A 25,649-nucleotide genomic window follows, 5' to 3' on the forward strand; every position below is an offset into this window, starting at 1 on the left:
AGAGCAAGTTTTATTCAGGTTTAGAGATCGCAAACCCAAACTGGACCAATCAGTTGTGAGTAAAGTGTCACATATATGATGCAATGAAGCCACTCCCCCGTATCGCTCACTCCAAATTAAAGTAATTCACGTTCAAATAATTGTTTGAGACAAAATTGCTTGATTTTATGTCTACATATTTATATTTTCATTATACATAATTGTTTATAATTCATTTAATACATTTATATAATTATTATAAGAATTAGTAGTTAATTTAAAGCTTATCATTATTATATATCCATGACATAATTTCATTTGGTGCCGCAAGTTGGTCTCTTGATAGGAATCTCAACTGAAAGTCTTTGCTGCACAAATCAACAAAACATAATATTCAGTACTGCAATTTAATAAACATAATAAACATAATATTGTGCAGTACTAGAGAGTGTTTCTGCTTCATGGCCAACCCATGTGAATCAAAATCTTGTTTTCCTGTTGAAGCCGATTAATTGTTTCATTTTCAAATTTTCCAGCATGAACGCCGATCTCATATGAAGTCAATGTTTTATCAAAATAATGATGCCAGATTCCATCACTCGTAGCTCCAAACCCAAACACACTCACCTGTAAGAGATTGAGTAATCCATGCATTATTAATTTATTTTGTCACTGTGAAGAAATCTTATTCAAGATAAAAAAACAAAAACAAACTATTATTAGTTGAGAAAACATACAAAAATAAAATCCCTCTTTTAAAAAGAATATGGTAAAAAAATGATTCCTCCAAAAATAATTCAGTTAATTTTTTCTTTCATTTAGCAATATTGAGGATTGTATTGCTGAAAATGTAGGATATGGCATTAAGATATGATATGGGTCAGCTCCTCTTGTTTCATTGCTAACACTTTGCTGAAAGGCCTTTTGTTTTTGTGTAAACAGTCTGGATTCTTATTCATTCTTAAACCCAAAATCAAATATATCAAAATCAAATATATGTCATCCGGGGTTGCTCTATTCTGATTCCTTTGAATCTCTGTAAATCCTGGCACTCCCTCAACGATGACACCAATGCAGTGCCACAACTCAGAATGGGAGTTTTACCTCATCACAGATGTGAAGAGCGAATATCAGTGTTAAGAAACCAGTGGATGGGTATCTGCCATGCCCTTCTGCCCAGTTATCATAGACATATCTTATGAATTCTGGGTGGAGGATCATCACCTAAAGACAATGACAGAAATAAAACCGGACATTTATAAAACATGCACTTACAGTATCAAGATTTCAATCAGGCAATATCAGTAAGCCATACAAATCAAAACAAATTAACATCTGTTATTTGACTGATTGGTTGATTTCATGAGAAGGTTTGTTATTCACCTTGTCCTTATTTGCTTTGATTGTAGACGGCACTTGTACATATGTTCTGAGTAAACAAACAAATCAATTCAGATCAAAATTCAGATTCAAAAATTTAGTTTTAATAAACAATTTAGTTCCTTGATTGTCTCTAGGTGTTCTTAGGGTGCTTCTCATTTCTTATTTTTGCATCCTTTGTTGATTCCTCCTTGAGGAATCGAAGGATGAACATTTGAATATTCTTGTCCACTATGCTTGACCACTTAAAAGCATTGCCAGATGCGCTTAAGGGATCTGCCCTTATGCTGTTGAAGTTCGTTATTTAAGGCATTCATAATAAATATTAATAAAGCAAGATGCCCTGATGAAATACATGACATGTATGGTTTATTTAAAGTGCAAAGGTAAAAATAGGTAAAAAGGTGCATGTAATAAACAGTTTTCACGTGCATATGATATGAAATTTGTTGCTGTGCATATGATACACAGTTTTTATGTACATGTGATACGCATCTACCCCACAACCCTAAACCTACCCATCGTGAAGCATATACATGCCAAAGTCCATTTTTGCATATCAGTACCATGAGTTTCTGTTTTTATTTGGTATACTATTTAATTGCACTTTCATGAGATTGGGTTGGTGTTGGTCGGGTCTTTTGCTTGGCTTATTCCCTAGCTGTTAGCTGGTGTTTAGTTTCTTAATGCTATGTGTTTCAATTCCTATTTTAAAGAAATAAATTACTTTTAAAATGCATATAATTTTATAGTCCATTGTTTTTTTGTGTATTACAAAATGTATAACTTTATGTACATAACATGGGGGCAAGTTGTTGTCTAATGGTTAGAGAGTCAGACTCATAACCAAAAGGTTACGGGTTAGAGCCTCGTAGGGACTGTTGGTGGGGGGGGGGGAGTGAATGTACAGTGCTCTCTCCCACCTTTAATTCTGAGCAAGGCCCACTGCGTGTTTGTGCACTTTGGATGGGATAAATGCAGAGCACTAATTCAGAGTATGGGTCACCATACTTGGCCACATAAAAATAAATAAATTGAGACATTTTCAATGGTAGGGTAAAACAACTCCCTTTTACCTTGTCAAAAACAGATCTGTTCAGAGTGACCCATTTCTGTTCATGTCCCTTTAAATTCTAATGAGCTACTACTCACCCCACCCCATCTTCTATTAAAGTCACCTGTCTTAATCATGCAGTTATAACTACCAAAAACTATTTAAAATATAATAGAGTAGATGGCTTAGTAAAAAAAAAAAAACCTTTATAAACCCTCTACAAAAGACAAAGTTAAATGTAGTGTAGTGGATGCGACAAAGTGACCGTTTCTGAACTTTGTGTCAGTATGTCATAAATAGAATGAAGTAGCAGTTTAATATCGGGGATTTGTTGCACTGCATCCAGCATCACTGATTATAATGAATACAATATTTTGCATTATGCATCTGATGTCCCCTTTAAATTGTATCACCAAGTTTACTGTCAAGTATTTATTAATGCATGGTTAATTCTCACTGTGTGATGTTTTTAGTGGTGAAGGCACTGATGAGCCATTGAATGTCCAGAATCTTAAAGGGAAGAAGTACTAGATGGGTGGAGTTGTCTAAGTCCATGGCGCTCTCGGGATACACAGTCCGGTGAGTCGTCTTTGTCCCTACATCCTTCTCATATCCTTCTGTCGGGCCTTTATTCATCCTAAGAGAAAAACACAGGAGTTTGAGGTGTGCATGATATTCTAATGAAAAGCCTTTGAGGCATCTAATCTGAACTCATGGCACATCATGGCAGTGGTATTTTATAGTACTAAGACACTATTATGAAAGTGTTTCGTTTTTTATGGCTGTAGATTCAGTTAAAGGAGTAGTTCACCCAAAATAAAAACTTGATGAAATTAACTCTCCTTTAGGCCATCCAAGATGTAGAGTTGTTTCTTTCTTCATCAGAACAGATTTGGAGAAATGTAGCACTACATCACTTGCTCACCAGTGGATCCTGGACTGGAGACTGGAGTCGTGTGGATTATTCTGATGTTTCTATCAGCTGTTTGAACTCTCATTCTGATGGCACCCATTCACTGCAGAGGATACACTGGTGAACAAGTGATTTCCCCAAATCTAAGTTTATACATTTTAAAGCTACATTTCTCCAGATATGTTTTGAGGAAGAAACAGACTTTTTTCCTTTACTTTAACTACCCCTTTAACAAAGGCATACACAGCCTCTGACATTAAATGCACAACATATCCATCCCATCTATACTGATGCTTCTTTACTCTCAAAACCCTGTTCAATTTGAAGAGTGATAAACAATTTTAATAAAAAAAAATCGTATCTATATTACTGATGCAATCTTATTGACTACCTTATTACAAATTCATGGAAATCTATGAGAGGCCCGTAATTGGATCCCAGCAGGTTCCCAGAGTTGCCCACCACAGCACAGGTTCTGCAGCGATCTGGACTGGTGTCTGAGTAGTGCTCTTCATCAGAGAAGAGAGAAAACAACTGATCCATCACCTTTGTGTAGTTGCCGGCATTTGATTGTAGCTCCTGTATGATATTTTAAAGTAATTTAGCAGAAGTATAATATCCACTCCAGTAAGTGTGTTTATACTGCATAAATGTACTATTTCAAGAGGTTTTCAGTGCCTTTTGATTATAAGTTGTCATAATGTTGGTATTTACTTAATGAGGTTTTTAGTCCAATTACACGTATGTAAGGCTGCCCTTGACTAAAGATTTTTTCTGGTCGACTAGTAGTCATTCATTTTAAGCATTAGTCAACTTATCGCACATTTATTAATAAACCATTTAAATCATTATAATGAGCCTTTAATTGCCTACATAGCCTATAAGTGCTCAAGCACACACATAGAGCTTGCCAAAGCGCACAGCAGAAATAATGCTTATGAATGTGTCCGTGCCAGGGAAAAACAGTAAGGACGATGGATTAACATTTAATAATGTTTTGATACACTATAGTGCTTTCTGTGTTTTCAGCATAAGAGATCAAGTCAGCGACACCGACTCCTTATCTCCGCACTAGCGATGCACCTCTATGCATATTTCATATGAATTACATAATTGCAGAATATTTGTTTTCTATTTAAATTGGTTCATTTGAAAGTAGACATTTTTCATGTCTGTAAGGCAGATATATGCAGAGTTTCAGTGTTTTGCACTCAAGTTCACACAGACCGAGATGGCAGAAAGGGTCATCATCTGTTATGCAGTGGGTTGCCGTGATTTTGCCAAGTAAGACATGTTCAACATCTTTTGTTGATCCTGGATCAACATTATGGTCAAAAAATATAGACTTAAGCCAGTCCCTACCTCTAAACTTAAACCTACCCATAATTTATTCCTAAAATCAGTGTAAAATGATAGCTGATTAACAAGGTTGTAGAAGAACCGGTAACATTTTCTATGAAGCCTATTTATAATATATTATAAGGGTATTCTTAAGGCATTATATTAATGGCAGAATGCATTAAAAAACCTAATAATATGTTATATCAACTCATGAATAATCATTACAACAATTATAATACAGAGTTGTCCCCTGTAGAGAGGAACTATGACATCGGCAACCGAGAACTCCTCGCAGTAAAGTTGGTGATGGAAGAATGGAGACACTGGCTGGAAGGGTCCCGGCAACCGTTTCTTTTGCTGACCGATCACAAAAACCTGCAATATCTAAAGGAAGCCAAGAGACTTAACCCTCGCCAGGCCAGGTGTGCTCTTTTCTTCACTCGGTTTCATTTTCAGATCGCTTATTGCCCTGGATCCAAGAACATACCCTGACAAGATACTCTGTCCCGACTGTACGCCATGGAGGAAAATTCAGAGGAACCACAGCCTATCTTACCCACAAAGTTATTTGTAAATCCTATTCAATGGGACTTTGACGAATTGCACAGAGAACAAGCTCAACAGCAACCCATGCCACCCGCATGCCCACCAGGAAGGACGTTTGTACCCAAGGATCATCGCAAGGCTCTGATTTCCCAGGTACATTCCTCAGTGGGGACAGGCCACCCAGGGGTAACAAAAGCTCTTGCTTCTTTGCAGTGCAAATATCGGTGGCCAGGCATGCAGGAGGAAGTGCAGGAGTTCATCAGAGGATGTGTGCTATAACCAAGGTCCCACGACATCTACCCACAGGAAAACTGGTACCCTTACCTATTCCCCATCGCCCATGGTCTCACATTGGGGTAGATTTTGTCACGGATCTCCCAGTTTCTGATGACAAGACATGCATTCTAGTGGCCATTGACAGATTTTCCAAGGCATGCAAACTAATCCCTTTACAAGCTCTTCCCACAGCATTTGAGACTGCCGAGTTATTGTTCGAACAAGTGTTCCGGAACTTTGGGATCCCAGAAGACATTGTCTCTGATCGGGGACCACAATTTATTTCGAGGGAATGGAGGGCCTTCTTTTCTCTATTATATGTCACTGTCAGTCTCACTTCTGGTTATCATCCCCAGGCCAACGGACAAACGGAATGCAAAATCCAAGACATCAGACATCCAACCTGTGGAACCGTTACCTCATCTGGGCTGAGTATGCACAAAACTCGCTCCATCAATCATCCACTAACCTTACTCTCCTTACTTACACTAACCTTTCAATGTATTTTAGGCTATCAACCCCCACTCTTCCCCTGGTCAGGTGAACCTTCAGAAGTCCTAGCAATCAATACCTGGTTCCAGAACAGTGAGAGGGTTTGGGACCAGGCTCACCAGCATCTCCAACAGGCAGTGAACCGGCAGCAATGCTTTGCTGATCTCCATAGAAGAGCAAATCCCACGTACCAACCTGGTCAGCTAGTATGGCTCTCTACCCGAGACATTTGTCTAAGACAACCCTGTAAAAAGCTCAGCCCTAAGTATATTGGACCATTCCCCATTGAACACCAAGTTAACCCGGTCATGTACCGTTTACGATTACCTGCACAATATAGGATACACCCCACCTTTCATATGTCCTTGCTTAAGCCCCATCACGCTCCTGTCTCTCTTCCCTCCACAGACCCAGTCCCTGAAGCCGTACCCCCGTTGCCACCCATTGACGCCGATCCTATTTACACAGTACGAGAGATACTGAACTCCCAACATCGTGGTGGGTGACTAGAATACCTGGAAGACTATGGACCAGAGGAAAGATGTTGGGTACCACATCAAGATATCCTAGACCCCAACCTACTCACAGACTTTCATAACCAGAATCCCCAAAAGCCCGCTCCATGACCCAGAGGTAGACCCCCATGACGTCGGAGAGCTAGGTCCGCTGGCTATTAACCAGCCACACCTGCCGCGTATCACGGATCCAATCAAGAGCACTATGAATACACTCCCCCGCACCTCAGTTCCCTGTGAAGCCTCCAACAGGAAAGATCCTCGCAGTTGTCTCCCAGCGCCTTTAAGTCAGACGTAACCTATACTCACCTCAGTGTTACGCTAACCTGTGTTCTTGTTCTGCTGTTCCCAGGACTGTGGATCACCGTGCGATGACATGTGATTCTATGGTCGCTGTATTCTCCCATGATAATTCCAAGTGGATACTGTCTTTGGCTTGTGAGAAGGAAGCGAAGATTAGTGAGCGATCTATGACTCTGGCTGTGACATCTGAGATCCAAACTCTCGCACCTGTGCGATTCCCCCATTCTACGAACTATACTACATGCACTGGAGAAACGGAACTTAACTGTGCAACTAGCAGCAACAATACACTGTGCAATTGAACTCTTAATAAATAACACCATTCTGAATTCACCTTTACCTTTGTGTCCCGAGTCATACCTGACAGCTGCGAGTCAGAAGTGTCAGACTGTCCTTTCAAAGTTAGTACTGCCCCACTTTATAGAACAGTGCCAAAGACGCATTGTAGGCTACTGGTTCATGAAACATTCCTCATCTTCCATAATACGTTGCACACACAAAAATATTTGGGTGGAACTGTTCTGGAACAATGTTGAAATACAACTTAACCACTGATTTATAGTTGTGTCCTCTTTTGGAATACCAAATAAAGTAGTTTTTAGGAGGGTGAGGTTGAGTCTTAACTTTTATAAAGGATATCTCTTTGGATTTGAGACTTTATTCATTGCAACTTTACAGATCTACTTCATCCACCAAGAGCTTGAAACACTCTAAAGAGAAAGGAAAAATGTAAAATCACATCATATGACCCCTTTAAAGTTACATGGATTAAAAGACAAATAACTAATTTGGGGGGTCCTTTTGGTAAGTAAGGGATGTATATTGATTTTGCAGTAACCTTTCTTACCTTCCACCACCTGGAGACATTTGCACTCAATACACTGTTGTTGCTGTTGAGCAGAATTGGTACGTTGGGGTCGTATCGCTCACTGAACCAGTTACTATTTCCTCTGTCTGCCACACAGATATGGCAAGCACATGGAGAGCTCTCAGATAGAAAACCATAAGAACCATAGTTGAAAACCAACAGAGAGTTTTGAAAGTACAGAAGTAACAAGATGATAGTGGAGCTCAGGATTGCGGTAATGTAGCGCTGATGTTTCAGTGGTAAAAACCCCATCTTTACGTCAGTGATGTTGGAGGTTTTGCCACTTTAAACTGAAGTATTACAGACCTATAGAGGGAAAAGGAGTGGTATATATTAAGATCCTCAAGATACATAATATAGTAACAGTTGTGTATACAGTGTACAGTATATCACCAAAGTAACATATATATAATATTGTAAATATTCATCTCAGTTCTTAAAAGGTTACTCCACCCAAAAATAAACCTTTTCATAATTTACACCCCCATATCAATCCAAACATGAGTGACTTTTTTATTATTACCTAAATATAAGTTTATTTTTAGAAGAAACTATAAAATAGTAAGCAAGCATTTTTACATGACTTGTATAATAGTTAGGTTTCTCATGTATGTAATATGGCAGATTTTGATCTGGCATGGAATTATTTTAAGACAATTTTTTTTTTTAGCTCTGATTAATAAGCATGCACCCCTAAGACGATTCAGTGTGGTATATATTAAGATCCTCAAGATACATAATATAGTAACAGTTGTGTATACAGTGTACAGTATATCACCAAAGTAACATATATATAATATTGTAAATATTCATCTCAGTTCTTAAAAGGTTACTCCACCCAAAAATAAACCTTTTCATAATTTACACCCCCATGTCAATCCAAACATGAGTGACTTTTTTTATTATTACCTAAATATAAGTTTATTTTTAGAAGAAACTATAAAATAGTAAGCAAGCATTTTTACATGACTTGTATAATAGTTAGGTTTCTCATGTATGTAATATGGCAGATTTTGATCTGGCATGGAATTATTTTAAGACAATTTTTTTTTTAGCTCTGATTAATAAGCATGCACCCCTAAGACGATTCAGAGTGCGTGGTAAAGACAATTCATGGTTTAATACATCTGTTTCTTAAATACCTAATAACTTTAGTGATTGGGAACAATATAGGCTATTAAGCAATGCATGGTAAATGGACTGCATTTATATAGCGCTTTCAACAGACCACATGGCCATCCAAAGCGCCTCACATTCACACACTCATTCACACACCGACTGCGATGTCAGCCATTCAAGGCACCATCCAGCTCGTCAGGAGCAGCTGGGGTTAGGTGTCTTGCTCAAGGACACCTCGACACTTGGTCAGGTGGAGCCGGGGATTGAACCACCAACCTTCCGGTTTGTAGACAACCTACATGAACCACTGAGCCACTGCAGCCCATACATACTAAAATGATAAAAAAAAATGCAAAAAGTGTGTATGATAAACATTTTAATTATCTTAGTAAAATCACCAGTTGGGTCTATGTTGGCCCAGTTGGGTCTATGTTTTATATATATATATATAAAATAATATATCATTAAAAAAATTTATGATTCAAACTTTAAATGGTATACAGATTGAAATGGTTGCATCTTACAAATATCTTGGTATCTGGCTCAATGATAAACTGACTTACAGGTAAGTTCTAATATAGATAGTATTTTAAAGAAATTAAGACCAATGTTAGATTTTTATTTTCTTTTAAAAACATTTTTACTCCTTTGTTGTTCAAAAAGGTTTAGCAGAAACTATGGTGATATTTGGCTGGACAACTTCTTTAAGTGATACTAAACTGTTTCCACATTTTATTTAATTTGCATCAATAAATCAAACAACAAAATAAGAATAACTGGATGCTGTTTATATGTGGATGATACAAAAACTATGTTATATATTTAATGGATTATATAGCTTTATATAGTAGAATTATATCTAATACATTTAATTCCTTTAAAAAGTGGCTACAGCACCTAAAAATATATTTTAATGTAGTTGTTGTAGAACTACATTTAAGTTTTGTCCTGTGTCATCATTTGGAACTTGATTTATTCATAAAACTTTTTTCTTAGTTGCCTATAAAAACTGACTTACCTACTATAGAAGAATTCCTGAAGGTGTATTCCACAGACTCATCAACAGACTGGCATAGTGTCAAAGCTTAGTTTTTTAGACCTAAAGTGTATGTTAAGACTCTGCTGATGGGGTGTGTTGAGTATCGTAATCAGTTTAATTTATGTAACCTGTGTTTAGCAGTAACGAGGGGTTTATATGTGACTCCCTCCCTCTGGTAACGCCTGTTAATCCACCTGCTGCCTGGTTTCATTATACGGCACATGACAGTGCACCATCCTTCCCAAAGATGATCATTTCTAGATGGATTCTCATAATCAGTTATAGTAAGGGCCATTCCATAGGGTGAAGGTGAATCAGCTCCAGGGTTTTATTTTCAGTTATTCAAACTGTGAATAAATGTAATATATAAAGCTAGCAAAAAAAGCTGAGCAAAATATATTTATATCAAAGAATATTGTCACTGTGAAATGAATCTCTTACTTAAAGCTGCAGTCTGTAACTGTTTTTGGTTAAAAATTATCAATTTTTTTTTTGAGCAGTGTTTAAAACTATTGCCTTACAAAAAATCTGAGCATGCTGCTGCATCATTATGTCATGTCTGTAAACCCAAAGTTGTTGTCCCGGCTACTAGGGTATCGCATGTGAGGATCCTACAGGTGGCGGAGATAGTTTATAGCCTTTTCTCACAGCAGCTAGAATAATTAAGTGAATAACTTTAATGGTGGATTGTAATCCAGAAAGGATTATGGGTTTATGAAAAAAATGTGAATGAAATTAAATTCTATTCCAGTTTTATGTGCTTCTGATTGCAGATATCTTGGAATTACACAAGATTTGTATTTTAAAGTCAACCAGTTTTTCGGGTTAAAAAAAATTCTTAATATGAAATTTGAATGGTATGCCAATTACAGATTAGACTGCACATAAATTGAAATCTACACACTAATACTATACTCATAGTCACACAATGCTTATGTTGTTAACATTAAGAATTGGAGAATAGAGTATAAGAATAATAATAATTTGCATGGTTTCATTTGATATGAGTTAATCGATCTTGAGATGAAATCACCATTTGTAGTGCAATTTATTGTAATGTAATGTTTTTTATGTTGTAATTTTCTTTTTTTCCTCAGTTGGTCAGCATATTCAAACTAGGGTCAATATTAGTGTACCTGAATGTGTTTGTCTATATGTGCGTGTGATGTAGCTTATGTGTGTGAAAGGATGAGTTGGCTGTTGATAGCACATTCTTGTTGAAACGTTAGGTTTGACATCTGCAGGGTGTCCGGTAAGAGACTTGTTTGATATTTGGGAGTAACCAGTTTATATGTCACTAAAACTACTGGCAGTTGTCTGCAAATTGTGTTAAGCTAATTTTTGGGTGTGTATGTGTGGTTTTTCTGTAAAAGATAAAAAAGATACACCAAATAAAACACATACAGAAAATCCAGGTAAGCATAAGCATAAATGGTAACAAATGTCGAAACAAATTAAAGTTATTTACAACTTTAGAATACTTAGAAATGTATATCTATAAAAGTGCTCCCAAAGTAAAAGTTTTTGTTTACATAATATATGTGTGTACTGTGTATATTTATTATGTATACAGGTGCTGGTCATATAATTACAATATCATCAAAAAGTTGATTTCACTAATTCCATTCAAAAAGGGAAACTTGTATATTCATTCATTACACACAGACTGATATATTTCAAATGTTTATTTCTTTTCATTTTGATGATTATAACGGACAACTAAGGAAAACCCCAGTACCTGTATATAAATACACACACATACAGCATATATATTTTTTCAAATATTTCCATGTATATATTTATATTAATATAATAAATATTTTAAAAAGTATTAAAAAAAATGTCTTAAACGTATACATGAATGTGTGTATTTATATACATAGCACACACACACATATATTATCTAAACCAAATCACAGATGAACTATAAACTATTAATATGGAAATGAACAACTAAGCATAAAAAAGGAATGTATACAGCACAAAAGAGGTCTTCACGGGTCCAAGACCCGTGTGCCCGAACCCGAAAGAGACCCGTAATGTACTAAACAGAACTGACCCGGACCCGTCTATTATTTCCTCTATAGAGAGAGAGATCGCTTTTTTTTTGGCCCACACTTTTCCTTTCCTAATTTTACAAGTTGCAAGTTACAAAAAACACAAGCAGTGTCTGATCACGGCCAGGTGTTCTCCGAGTTCGATGACTCCGATCGCACGGGAATTACACACAATGTTAAACAGACCCGGGACCCGAGGTAATCGATTCGGACCCGACTCGGACCCGGCTGATGATTTTAAATATAGACCCGAACCCGACGGGTCTCGGGGTGCACTGTGAAGACCTCTACAGCACAACACTGTTTAAAAGACACTGTTGTTAGCTTGAGGGTACAAACAGTAAAAATATACAGTTGCATCACAATAAATGGTCTCCTCTGTGTCACTCCATATCACCATGCTGTGTATGCTCTTCAGTGTCCTCCGCGCAACAAGGATGTGCTGTTTTATATAAAATCAAAGCTAAATACATGTAGAAACAGTGTATCCTTGTGGCGCGGGTGATATGGAGTGACACAGAGGAGACCGTTGACAAAGGAATTATTGAAAAAAGTCATTATTTTTGTTTTCTTCGCTTAAAAAAAGTGTTCCCATCACTTCATATAACTCAGATTGCACGTCTGATGGCAGATGGAGTATTCTGACAATGAATTTTAATACCTTTTACTGACCTTTCAAGGGCACCTCACCTGCCGGCCCGAGACTCGACTCCACAACCTTAGGGTTAGGAGTCAAACTCTCTAACCACCAAGCCACAACTTTCCCTTTTGGTGCTTTAGGCAGTGTGGGCAGGTGCCAAATTATGCTGTAAAATTGGATCAGCATCTTCAAAAAGCTGGTCAGCAGAAGGAAGCATGAAGTGCTCCAAAATTTCTTAGTAAACGGGTGCAGTGACTTTGGATTTAAAAAAAAAAATGGACCAACACCAGCAGATGACTTTGCACCCCAAATCATCACAGACTGTGGAAACTTAAAGGAATAGTCCACCCAAAAATTATCTCATTAATGACTCACCCTCATGTCGTTCCAAATGTGAGAGACCTCCATTCATCTTCGGAACACAGTTTAAGATATTTTAGATTTAGTCCGAGAGCTCTCAGTCCCTCCATTGAAAATGTGTGTATGGTATAATGTCCGGAAGGGTAAGAAAAACATCATCAAAGTAGTCCATGTGACAGAGGGTCTGTTGTGAGCAGTGCCGTCGCTCCCTACATGCAGAGTACGCAGTCTGCGTAGGGCACCAACTCCCAGAGGGGGTACCATCCCAGTTGCTCAAAAAAAAACAAAAAAAAATCCTTCCGCCATTCTCCCATCCGCGCTTGCGACCGCTTGCACCTCATGTTTTCGGCTGAATGTTCACAATTGATGGATTGAACATATATGTCCGGGTAAAGGACATCAGCAATCCGGCGCAGAGAAAAGAAAACTAAAGAAAGTAAAACAATAAGAAAAAAAAAAAGTTGGCTTGACGTTAGATGTTCCAGAGTCTCAAATTTAGGGACCGTCTCTAAAGTTACATGCGATATTGGTATACACTTTTCTAACGTCAGTAGCATTTGAGGAGAATGACTTACATTCATAAAAACAACTGTAATTGTTCATCTAGGTGACAGCTATAAAGCACAATTGAATTGAATGTTGGATATTTATTAAAATAAACTGTAAACCATATGTAAATTATGCTACTTTTTCACATGGGCTCAAACGCAAATTTGAAACTCAATAGCATTTGAGGAGAAAGACTTGCAGTCATAAAACAATTGTAATGTGTTCATTTAGGTGTCAGCTACAATGCACACCTTATACATGTTTAATATATATTAAAATAAATTATAAATCACTTAGGTAAAAAATAGGCCCCTTTATCACTTTCAGGCACATTCCTGTGAACGTTTTTTTAATTGTATTTTTACGAAAATTACCCATTGGTTTTAACAATAACACCGCAAATCATCGTTCTTGTTGCCATGGTAACTGCAAATTAACCATGGTTTTGTTAATTCAAATAATAATTTACAAAGTATTAATATACTGTAATATTTTTTTGATGTTGTTGTTGCTATAAAAAAGAGCTAAGCCATCAATAGCCTTTAAAATAACTTAAAATGCATTATATAAAAAAACAATGAGGCAATAATGATTGGGTAATAATAAAACTGTTAAAATACATAATGTAGGCAAATACAAAATAAACAATTTATGTACGTTATTACAAATGCCTACAAAGGGAGCCAGATGCCATGTAATTGCTGCTGTTACACTTACAGGAGAATCAAATCCTTGTTTAGGCTACTGACCAAACATTTAATTAAAATAGTCACTTAATCTTTAATTTTTGGCCACCTTTTTGCTATAGATGACACAGCCTTTATAATTTCTTCAACAAAAAACATGCACATCACAACCCTTACAAAAATAAACCATGGTTTTATCATAGTAAAACTGCTTAATTTCCTTTTGCATGATTTCTTAATGCTTGAGACTATAAAATAAATTAGAGTCATAATAAAGTTATAGCCATAGGTAAATGTCGAGAGCTACAATTGTAATTTGAAAATAATACAATTTATTCATTTAGTTTTTTATTTGATTAAAGTTATTTTTTCACCCCTATAGTAGGTGTTTTTTTTATCATCATATTTGAGGCAGGGGGGGCACAACAATACAATCCTGCTTAGGGCACCCATTTGGCCAGCAGCGGCCCTGGTTGTGAGCACGTTCATGTGTAACGTTAGTGATATCCAGTTCGCGAACTAATCATTTGATGTAACCGGATCTTCTTGAACCAGTTCACTGAATTTAACTGAATCGTTTGAAACGGTTCACGTCTCCAATAAGCATTAATCCACAAACGACTTAAACTGTTAACTTTTTTAATGTGGCTGACAAACATTTTTTTAAATTCATCTTATGCAATGGAAAAATGTAATCCAATCATAAAATCAGAGAGCATTCCTTAGTGGTTTATAATATCATATCAAATAGGGCTGTGCAGTTAATCGCAGTAAAGCCGGTCCTGAGATTAGTAGTAAATCACCATCACCTGTTTTCAGATTGAGCGGCTTTCACAACACAGAGCCGTAGTACAGTGACAAGCTAGACAATATCGGGTTCAAAATCGAATGCGATTAATTTGCGATTGTGAGGACGATTTTAACCAATATTAAAGGAAACCTAATTTGCTCGTAATTACCATATTTTCCACATGTGTAAAGCCATGAAACTTGACAGAGGATCGCGATCTTAAAAGGGCATATACACATTTAGCTTACATCAATATAATGAAGTATACTTCACTCACATTTCAGCTCTGGAATGGAGTAAAACCAAATAATTATAAAATAAATAGAAATAAACCCAATACCTGTAGAACTTTGTTCTACTGAGTTACATACTAATAAAGTATGTAATCAAATGAGAGATGAGAGAAAGGGAGAAAAACAAATATACAAACAGAAGAATATCTGCATACATACACACAACCATGTTGTACTGAACATAAATGTAAACATGTTCACACCCTGAAAAAAAACATAATCTAGTGAGGTCAAAAAGTCAAAGAAATGTAGAATTTAGTTTAGCCCTGAATACTGTACTTCAGTTTTTCTAGAGGAATTACATGAGATATTTTAACCAAGAGGTAGTTGGGGTGGAGTTGGACACTTCCAATGTAGCAAAATGCACCTTCTAGCAACCAGGAAGGTGAATGTAATTACATCTGCTTGTTGTTTCTAGAGAGTAGAAAACAAAGACACACCAAAAATAGCAACCATAGGACATGTAGGGAGAGAATACAGCCCCTGAAAGAATAAAAAAGGAAGCCCAGTATGAGGCCAATTCTGGTATGTACATGGTCAGCCGGAGAAAAGGACCATAAATACAAGTGTCATTTGTTTCTGGGAACAATTAATGAGAGTCTAGTTTTGGTAAAGTGGGTTTGGTGCAAAACTTTTATCTAAATCAGACTTAACCGGGCACAAGCAGAAGCAGAATTAACTCTGACAAGGGCCTCAGACCAAAGCTCTTCAGAAAAGCTGAGCTCTAACTCGTTCTCCCATGTGGACTTCAAACATAAGAGAGATAAAGATCTAGATGAAAGCAACATGAGACAGATAAAAGAGACAGGGACTGTCAATAACCTCAAGCAAAGGATGTTTCTGACAATTTGGGACAATCTGACTGTCCCTGACTGAGCCTGGTTTCCCCCAAGTTTTTTTCTCCATTCTGTCACTGAAAGAGTTTTGGTTTCTTGCCTTTGTTGCCTCTGGTTAGTTGGGGACACTCAATTTACAGCGATATCGTTGGGTTCATTGCAAATTATTGCACAGATACTATTTAAACTGAACTGAGCTGGATGTTGACATCACTGAATCCAATGATGAACTGCCTTTAACTGTTATTTTTCATTATTCACAGACTGTTTTCTGAATGAATGTTGTTGACAATCTGTTTTGTTTAAAGTGCTGTATAAATAAAGGTGACTTGACTTGACTTGAATGTAGTCTGAGAATGATGTTTCTAGGTTAAAGTATCATTACATATTGCCCCAATCAAAATGGTTTAAAATTTATAAAGAGTTTCATCTTTTATTGAACTAAAATAATAGTGTGAATGTCACATGCAATAATCAGCATAAACCGGTGAGGTGTACACTTACTGAACAGGGATGCACATTATAAATTCACCAATGTTTTATGTAGAAATTTCTTAGAAACTTTAAAGAAACTAAACAGGTTTTGTAACACCTTAGAAAGATCAATTTGATTGAACTGTCAATGTATGTCGTTTTTAGAGGCAGCAGATCATGCGGTCTATGTCAGATGGGGATGCATTATATCATCCTTTTCTATTAAAGTAATAGTTTACCCCCCAAAATTTCCTTAAATGTACTCACCCTCAGGCCATGCAAGATGTAGTTGAGTTTGTTTCCCCATGCTCACCCATGGATCCTCTGCAGGGATTAGGTGCTGTCAGAATGAGAAAAAGTCCAAACAGTTGATAGAAACATCACAATCATCTAGAAGTAATCCACCACATGACTCCAGCCCATTAATTAGGGTATGTCTATGTAGTGGGATGTATTGTGGCTCGTAATTAAGTCCAAATGTGCTTGGGGTAGTGTGAGTCCAATCACGAACAGGAGGGGACGATATAAAAATGGCATGAAAACAACTCCTTGCGCGTGCTTACCAGTTGAGTGTCGCGTCATTGCCGTGGGACCGCCCCTTGTTCCGGTAGCTCTTCCGCCCCGAGTTTCGGGATAGTTTGCGGCTGTTGGAGGCTCCAGAGCACATCTCATGTCTCTCTTGCAGTCCCGTGTCTCACGATGCTTTGAGTTTACGGCGTGAGCTTTTCGTGCCCCTCTTGCATTCCCGTGTCCTGTGTAGGTGTGGATGGGCGACGGGTTTATGAGTTAAAGGAGGAATTAATGTTGGGTGACGTCTGGGGAGCAACGCGATCTGACGCTGCTGCTTGTTGATATTAAGAGTTCCGCGATCCCAAAACTGTTCTTCACACACGTGTATACAGTTTATGTGTTGGGTGGGCGTGTGACGCTCGCTCGTCCTCTAGTGTGTGTCATTGTGATCGCTGGGTATTTTCAACCTGACACTTTTATGGGTTTTTGTTTATTGTACCATTGTTTGTTTTCAGTATTTCTTTTTTATTTATACTTATTTTTTTTACTGTTTGTGCTGATGGATTTGATTGGTTTACTTTGAGTGTTTGACATTATCGTAGTTAGTAATTTCGTTTCATTTGTGTTTTGTTTCTAAACTGTTGGTAGAAGGCCAGGGAGGGTAATAGCGTTGGCCCGGAGCCTTCATATCTTCATTATAGTTTTTTTTTGGTTTATTAACTTAAATGTTATTGTGTATGGCTGGTGTGAGTGTGATTGTGGTATATTGAGACCTGTAGTAACGTGTTGCTCTCGTTACAGGAGCCGAGGCTTGAAGGCAGGCCACTAGTGGGCCCGTATGCAGTGGAGGGCGTGTCACCGAGTGCTGCGTGGTGATTTCTTGATGTTATTGCGGTGTGTGTGCTGATATTCGTACACTGGTTGAGAGTGATATAGGAGCTTTGTGCTTATTAAGGTCGTGTGTCTGCCATTAAGCCTCGGTGTCCTTTTATCTTGTGGTCTCTCCTTTTTTTATTGTGAATGTTGATAACCCAAATTTTGATACCTGTTTTAAAAAAATCATTGTGCTTAAATAAATATTCCTGATTATTGGCATCCACGTCTCTAGCCTTTCCTGAAAGTTTCGTTCCTGTGTGCCTGGTGTAAAATCTTAGATACAGAGTGTTAATGTTTTCCCTGGTAATCAGGGTGGCGTAGTCATGTTTAAGCTAGAGGTAGTGCCACGGTAATTGCTCCTCGTATAGGCGAGGGAGGCCCCGCTACATTTCTGGCATAGTCGGCAGGATTTCACTGTTTTTCGTTGGGCTGAAGACGTGGATGCTTGTTGTTATCTGGGTAACTGTATGAACATGCACATTGTATGACTGTATTAGTGTTTTTTTCTTTTTTTCCAAGTCTAGTGTTGGAGGAAAAAAAAAGCAGCAGCGTCATTTCAAGGGATTTGGGGCATTGCAGCAGCTGTTTTCCGTATCCTTGCGATTTATTTAGAGGTGGCTCTAAGTTTTATATAAAGAAAAAAAAAAAAAAAAAAAAAAAAAAAAAAAAAAAAAATTCAAATGGAGGAAATGCAGGAATTGAGGGATCTTGTCGCTCAGCTGAGGGCCGATAATGAGAAATTGCGTCAAGACCAGAGCCGAGCCGCGCCTTTGAGTCCAATAGCCGGTCCCTCAAGAGAATCTTCAGTTCCCTCTGCTGATCAATCAGTAAGTGGTAATGCCACATTAACTGAGCGGCTTGTGTTTATTCCAAGGGATCGAAAATGTCCAATATTTGATGGTAGGCCGGGTATTGGTATAAATGATTGGATAGAGGAGGCGAAAGCCTGTATAAGAACACGTCATCTGTCTGTGGCTGATCAAGCGTTTTTTTTGTTTGATCATCTAACAGGGGAGGCACGTGAGGAGATTCGACATCGCCCTGCAGCTGAGCGGGGAGACCCAGAGAAAATTTACTTCATTTTGCAAGAGCTGTACGGTTGCTCCCAGTCTTACGTTGCTCTACAGGAGGCCTTTTTTTCTAGGAGACAGCGGGATGGGGAAACTTTGCTGGAATTTTCCCTGGCCCTGATGGGTCTCCTAGAGAACGTTAAGCAGAAGTCCCCTACTGCCATGTTAAATGCGGACATTTTATTGAGGGATCAATTTGTAGAATACGTTTGTGATGTTTCCCTTCGCCGTGAACTGAAACAGTTTGTTCGCCGCCAGCCCTCTTCCACGCTCCTAGAGGTGCGGAGTGAAGCAATCCGATGGGAGCAGGAGGGAATGCCGGGTGGGGCCAGGGGTCGAAGTCTTTCCGTCCCTGTGACACATGGGTTTCAGTACGAAGTGCAGGGAGGTGGTAGCTCGCCTAAAAACTCTGAAATGAGAGAGCTGAGAGAAATGTTAAAGTTACAACAGGAACAGTTGAATCAACTCACCCAGAGTTTGGCCCGGTTGCAGGGCTCCCATTCTCGCGCTCAACCTTTCCGTGGGGGGCCCGTTATCTGTAGGCGGTGTCAAAAACCAGGCCACTTTGCACGGGAATGCGAGGGGGAACGTGTTATGTCTCGATCGCCTGCACGTCCTCGCCCTGATCCGGCAGCTGGGGAAGGTAGATGCGTACGACCTAACAAAGCGTCGGAAAACTAATTCCCGCCGTGCTGAAGAGTCACAGCTCGGTTGGGGAAAAGGTCGACTCCGACGGTAAGAAGTTTAACTCTAGTCCAAGTTTAATTTCCGCGTGTCCGCATTTGGATGTTTCAATTGGGGGTGTGTTGGTCCCTTGTCTGATTGATACGGGTTCGATGGTGTCAACCATTACGGAAAGTTGTTTTGTTCAGCATTTCGAGTCACGGGGTGCAGAGCAATTGAGGTCATGTTCATGGTTACAGCTGAGGGCCGCCAACGGTCTTTCCATCCCATATATTGGTTATATGGAGTTGGACGTCGAGCTCTGTGGTAGGATAGTGACCCGATGTGGGTGGTTGGTGGTCAGGGATCCTCCTGGTGGCCTGCGCTCTCGAGTCCCTGGTGTGTTGGGGATGAACGTACTCGGGCGATGCTATCGGGAGCTCTTTGGACACCATGGCCCTGCTTTGTTTAATTTCCCCCCGGTTTCTTGTGCGCCACTTTCAGTTTTTCAGGCCTTGCAACACTGTCACCAAGGTAGTGAGCAACCATCTGTTGATATGTCTAGTGTAAGGGTGCGGGGTCCCCGGGCATGTCGCGTCACAGGAGGTACCATTAAGTTTGTTGCGGCAACTTGTGCAGAGCAGCTGGCAGGTAGTACAGTGCTGTTTGAGCCCTCTGAGTCGGGTTTACCTGAGGGGTTGTTAGCCTCCCCCGCTTTAGTGCGAGTGGTTGGAGGCTCAGTTTATGTGCCAGTGGTTAATATAGGTACTTCTGATGTCCTGCTTTTTCGCCGCCGAGTATTGGGTACCCTCGTTAGAGTGCACGTCATTAGTTTGCCTACAGGCGTTACGGAAGTTAAACCTATCACAGTTAGTGCCTATTCACAAGGTACTCAGGTAGCCAGCTCCACTGTTCCCGAGCAGATTACAGCGCTGAATTTATCTGCATTGCCAGAGTTAGAACAGGGCAAGGTCAGGACCTTGCTTGGTAAGTATCAGATGGTGTTTTCTGAACATGAGGGCGATTTGGGTTGTACCAATCTAATCTCGCACGATATCCCAGTGTTGGACGACGTTCCCATACGGCAGCGACATCGCCGTATACCGCCCTCTGAGTACGAGGTTGTTAGGGCCCACATTAATCAGCTGTTGGAGTCTCAGGTAATTCGGGAGAGTTGTAGTCCGTATGCCTCCCCAATTGTGTTGGTAAGAAAAAAGGACGGTAGTCTTCGCCTGTGCGTGGACTACCGTCAGTTAAATGCCAAGACTAGACGAGATGCGTTTCCCTTACCCCGTATCGAGGAGTCGCTGGATGCGTTGACGGGGGCCTGTTGGTTTTCTACCATGGATCTAGCTAGCGGGTACAATCAGGTCCCGGTCACAGAGGGGGACAAACCTAAGACCGCTTTTTGCACACCATTTGGCTTATTCGAATGGAACCGTATGCCATTCGGGTTGTGCAATGCCCCCTCTACCTTCCAGCGACTTATGGAGAGGATATTCGGGGACCAACAGTGCCAGTCATTACTTCTATATCTGGACGATATCGTAGTGTTTTCCACCTCCATTGCTCAGCATTTGGAGAGGTTAGAGGTAGTCTTAAACCGGCTGGAGCGAGAGGGTTTAAAGGCTAGGCTGGAGAAGTGTGCTTTTCTCCAGCAGGAAGTGAGATATCTGGGTCATGTTATTTCTTCCTGGGGTGTAGCAACTGATCCAACCAAGATAGAGGCTGTGGCCCAGTGGCCCCGTCCCTCTAGCGTCACAGAGTTACGGTCGTTCCTGGGGTTCTCCAGCTATTACCGGCGGTTTGTAGAGGGGTTTGCTAAGTTGGCTGCCCCTCTGCATAAGCTGGTTGGAGAGTTTGCCGGTGTAAAGGGTAAACGTACAGGAAGGAACTTCGAGAATGCTTGGAGTGAAAGATGCCAGGCCAGCTTTGAGGGGTTAAAAGAAAAGTTTACTACCACTCCAGTCCTTGCGTACGCAGATTTCACTAAGCCATTCATCTTGGAGGTGGATGCCAGCTACCAAGGGTTGGGGGCAGTCCTCTCCCAGGATTTTGAGGGTAAGGTAAGACCAGTGGCATATGCCAGCCGTAGTCTACGGCCCACTGAGCGCAACATGACCAATTATAGCTCTATGAAGCTGGAGTTTGTCGCGCTCAAGTGGGCCATGACAGAGAAATTTCGCGAGTACTTGTTGGGTAATAAGTGTGTGGTATTTACAGATAATAACCCCCTTAGCCACCTGACCTCCGCAAAGCTTGGTGCAACTGAGCAGCGATGGGCCTCTCAGCTGGCGGCCTTTGATTTTGACATTAAGTACCGTTCAGGTAAGAGTAATAAGAACGCAGATGCACTGTCCCGGCGTGACCCTTTGGACCCTGGGTTGTTGGATGGGTTGGCTCTAGGCTCGGAAATTCCTGAGTCCTTGCGGTCATTGGTCAGTTTCGATCCAGATGAAGTAGTGACCCAATGTGTTGTCTCTACGTTTCCTGGGTATTCAGTTGGCGAGTTGGGGTCGTTACAGGCAGTGGATCCTGTTATTCAGGAGGTGTTGCAATTCTGGAGACGAGGTACTCGTCCACGTTCTGACGAACGGAAGCGACTGACTAGGGCAGCCCTGACATTGCTCAAGCAGTGGGACCGTCTGGTTGAACAAGATGGTATGCTTTATCGCCGGGTCCACTGCTCTGAGGGTAAGGAAGAGAGGTTGCAATTAGTATTGCCCACGGCCCTCAAGTCCGAGGTGCTAAGACAGTTACATCAGCAGCATGGACATCAGGGCAGAGAGCGCACCCTTGAGTTGGTGAGACAGAGGTGCTATTGGCCGGGGTTATCTGCTGACGTGGCAAGTTGGTGTCAAGAATGTGACCGGTGCCAGGCAGCCACGGACAACCAGCCACTCGCTCAAGGGTTTATGGGGCGGCTATTGTCCTCTAGGCCAAATGATATCCTCGCCGTGGATTTCACCGTTTTAGAGCCCACATGCTCTGGCATTGAAAACGTTTTGGTCATGACCGACGTTTTTAGTAAGTACACCTTGGCTGTTTCGACTAGGGATCAGAGAGCCGAGACAGTGGCCCAAGTCCTGGTAACAGAATGGTTTTTTCGGTTTGGCGTCCCGGGCCGTCTCCATTCTGACCAGGGTCGAAACTTTGAGTCCTTGTTGATCCGTCAGCTGTGTGAGTTATATGGTGTGGAGAAGTCTCGTACGACCCCCTATCACCCGGCTGGAAACGGCCAGTGTGAACGTTTTAATCGCACGTTACACAATCTGTTGCGTACACTGCCAGTTTCCAGGAAACGGGATTGGGTGGCTTGTCTCCCCCAGGTGGTGTTCAGCTATAATAGCACTCCCCATCAGGCCACCGGAGAATCACCACATTTTTTAATGTTCGGTCAAGAGCCGCGATTACCCGTGGATTTCTTGTTAGGCAGAGGCCCCCAGCCAAGAGAGGGTAGTGTCCGAGACGAACCACTGGTGGAGGGTCAGCTGGTGTACCTCCGGGATTATGGGGTAAGGGGCCGTCATAAAATCCAGGACCTGTGGAGCCCAGTGGTTTATCAAGTGACAAGGGCACCCAAACAGGGTGGCGTGGTATACACGATTGCGCCTGTGGATGACCTTACCAAGACCAGGAATGTGCACCGTTCACTGGTGAAGAGTCGAATCTGTAGGGACATTGCGGGGGTAGATCGTGGTAGTCCCCTACAGGACCCAGTTGTGGACACGGCATCATTGGGTGAAGAGGAGGATGAGGTGGATCTGCTGGCCGTGGTACGGGACCAAGCTACGGTTGATGCAGAACCGAGAGGACTGGTGCCGGAGGTGGAACCCGATCCGCAGGAGTGGATACATACTCCGGGTCCGGTGGTTGGGCCAGGGCAGCCGGGCCCAGAGGGAGGTGTGGTCAGTGCTCCTGGACCTCAGCCGGGGGGCCTTCCCGCGGTTGATGAGGTTGGGGTGCGTAGAACGAGACGTACCACTGCAGGGCAGCACCCAAACCAATATCACCTTCCACGAGCAGCGGGTGCGAGGGGCGGAGTTGCTCTTCAGCAAATACAAGGTGTAACTGGCATTTTTAGACCCTGGGATTAAATAGCTGTGATTTGGGGATCGTCGGGGCGACGATCCAATTCTGGGGGGGTAGACTGTAGTGGGATGTATTGTGGCTCGTAATTAAGTCCAAATGTGCTTGGGGTAGTGTGAGTCCAATCACGAACAGGAGGGGACGATATAAAAATGGCATGAAAACAACTCCTTGCGCGTGCTTACCAGTTGAGTGTCGCGTCATTGCCGTGGGACCGCCCCTTGTTCCGGTAGCTCTTCCGCCCCGAGTTTCGGGATAGTTTGCGGCTGTTGGCGGCTCCAGAGCACATCTCATGTCTCTCTTGCAGTCCCGTGTCTCACGATGCTTTGAGTTTACGGCGTGAGCTTTTCGTGCCCCTCTTGCATTCCCATGTCCTGTGTAGGTGTGGATGGGCGACGGGTTTATGAGTTAAAGGAGGAATTAATGTTGGGTGACGTCTGGGGAGCAACGCGATCTGACGCTGCTGCTTGTTGATATTAAGAGTTCCGCGATCCCAAAACTGTTCTTCACACACGTGTATACAGTTTATGTGTTGGGTGGGCGTGTGACGCTCGCTCGTCCTCTAGTGTGTGTCATTGTGATCGCTGGGTATCTTCAACCTGACACTTTTATGGGTTTTTGTTTATTGTACCATTGTTTGTTTTCAGTATTTCTTTTTTATTTATACTTATTTTTTTTACTGTTTGTGCTGATGGATTTGATTGGTTTACTTTGAGTGTTTGACATTATCGTAGTTAGTAATTTCGTTTCATTTGTGTTTTGTTTCTAAACTGTTGGTAGAAGGCCAGGGAGGGTAATAGCGTTGGCCCGGAGCCTTCATATCTTCATTATAGTTTTTTTTTGGTTTATTAACTTAAATGTTATTGTGTATGGCTGGTGTGAGTGTGATTGTGGTATATTGAGACCTGTAGTAACGTGTTGCTCTCGTTACAGGAGCCGAGGCTTGAAGGCAGGCCACTAGTGGGCCCGTATGCGGTGGAGGGCGTGTCACCGAGTGCTGCGTGGGGATTTCTTGATGTTATTGCGGTGTGTGTGCTGATATTCGTACACTGGTTGAGAGTGATATAGGAGCTTTGTGCTTATTAAGGTCGTGTGTCTGCCATTAAGCCTCGGTGTCCTTTTATCTTGTGGTCTCTCCTTTTTTTATTGTGAATGTTGATAACCCAAATTTTGATACCTGTTTTAAAAAAATCATTGTGCTTAAATAAATATTCCTGATTATTGGCATCCACGTCTCTAGCCTTTCCTGAAAGTTTCGTTCCTGTGTGCCTGGTGTAAAATCTTAGATACAGAGTGTTAATGTTTTCCCTGGTAATCAGGGTGGCGTAGTCATGTTTAAGCTAGAGGTAGTGCCACGGTAATCGCTCCTCGTATAGGCGAGGGAGGCCCCGCTACATCTACATAACATGTAAATATTAAAAGGCACTCAGATGTGCCCATGATTTGTTGTGCTTTGTGTCTGAGATGTGGTGTTTGTTTATTTGGCGCAATTTTCATTTTATGTGTAAGTTATTTATAGTATGTTGTTGTTACTGCTGCTTTATAAAAAAAATAAAGTTGATCAAATTACAGACAGTGCAGTTTATTGCTCTGGTCACATCTGCAATCCTCATGTCATCAATCCTCAAATATGGATATTTATCTTACAAAAATGTATGGAGGCCTTTATTCGTCCCCCTGTGCTGTGTGAGGGACATTTTATTATGGATGCGCACACTTTATTACACGTCTACTGAACTTTTCATTGAAAGGCTTGGAGGGACCAACTCCAATTGGATTCGTCTGAAAGAAGAACATCACATACACCTATAGGATGCTTTGAGGGTGAGTAAAACACAGGCTAATTTTCATTTTTGGATGAACTAACCCTTTAAATATATTTAGACTATTATTATTTAAATATATTAAGTATAAGTCAAGTATACTTAATT

At 40.8% G+C, this 25,649-nt stretch overlaps 1 protein-coding gene across 2 annotated transcripts; it reads right to left on the reverse strand.

The window, feature by feature from the left end:
- Positions 1 to 425: 425 nt before the first annotated feature.
- On the reverse strand, positions 426 to 9,914 carry LOC132145075 (CMP-N-acetylneuraminate-beta-galactosamide-alpha-2,3-sialyltransferase 1-like). Of its 2 annotated transcripts, XM_059555788.1 has the most exons (7): positions 9,805 to 9,914; positions 7,647 to 7,973; positions 3,718 to 3,905; positions 2,871 to 3,050; positions 1,363 to 1,408; positions 1,084 to 1,203; positions 426 to 606 (listed from the first exon to the last, which is right to left on the reverse strand). In XM_059555788.1, the coding sequence occupies exons 2-7, from the start codon at positions 7,917 to 7,919 to the stop codon at positions 439 to 441; spliced, it is 975 nt and encodes a 324-aa protein (XP_059411771.1). In that variant the 5' UTR covers positions 7,920 to 7,973; positions 9,805 to 9,914; the 3' UTR covers positions 426 to 438. The 2 variants fall into 2 exon arrangements, with proteins under 2 accessions (XP_059411771.1, XP_059411772.1); XM_059555789.1 differs by lacking the exon at positions 2,871 to 3,050.
- Positions 9,915 to 25,649: the final 15,735 nt, after the last annotated feature.

This window comes from Carassius carassius, chromosome 8 (genome assembly GCF_963082965.1).
Source record: "Carassius carassius chromosome 8, fCarCar2.1, whole genome shotgun sequence".
Lineage (NCBI taxonomy): Eukaryota > Metazoa > Chordata > Actinopteri > Cypriniformes > Cyprinidae > Carassius > Carassius carassius.

Bases quoted from the DNA above. Each gene is read 5' to 3' on its own strand.
- LOC132145075 (XM_059555788.1), bottom strand. From the start codon at position 7,919: ATGGGGTTTTTACCACTGAAACATCAGCGCTACATTACCGCAATCCTG. The intron at 3,906-7,646 runs GTAAGAAAGGTT...AATATCATACAG, and splicing joins ATGTCTCCAGGTGGTGGAAG to GAGCTACAATCAAATGCCGG. The intron at 1,204-1,362 runs GTGAATAACAAA...CATTGTCTTTAG, and splicing joins TCAAAGCAAATAAGGACAAG to GTGATGATCCTCCACCCAGA.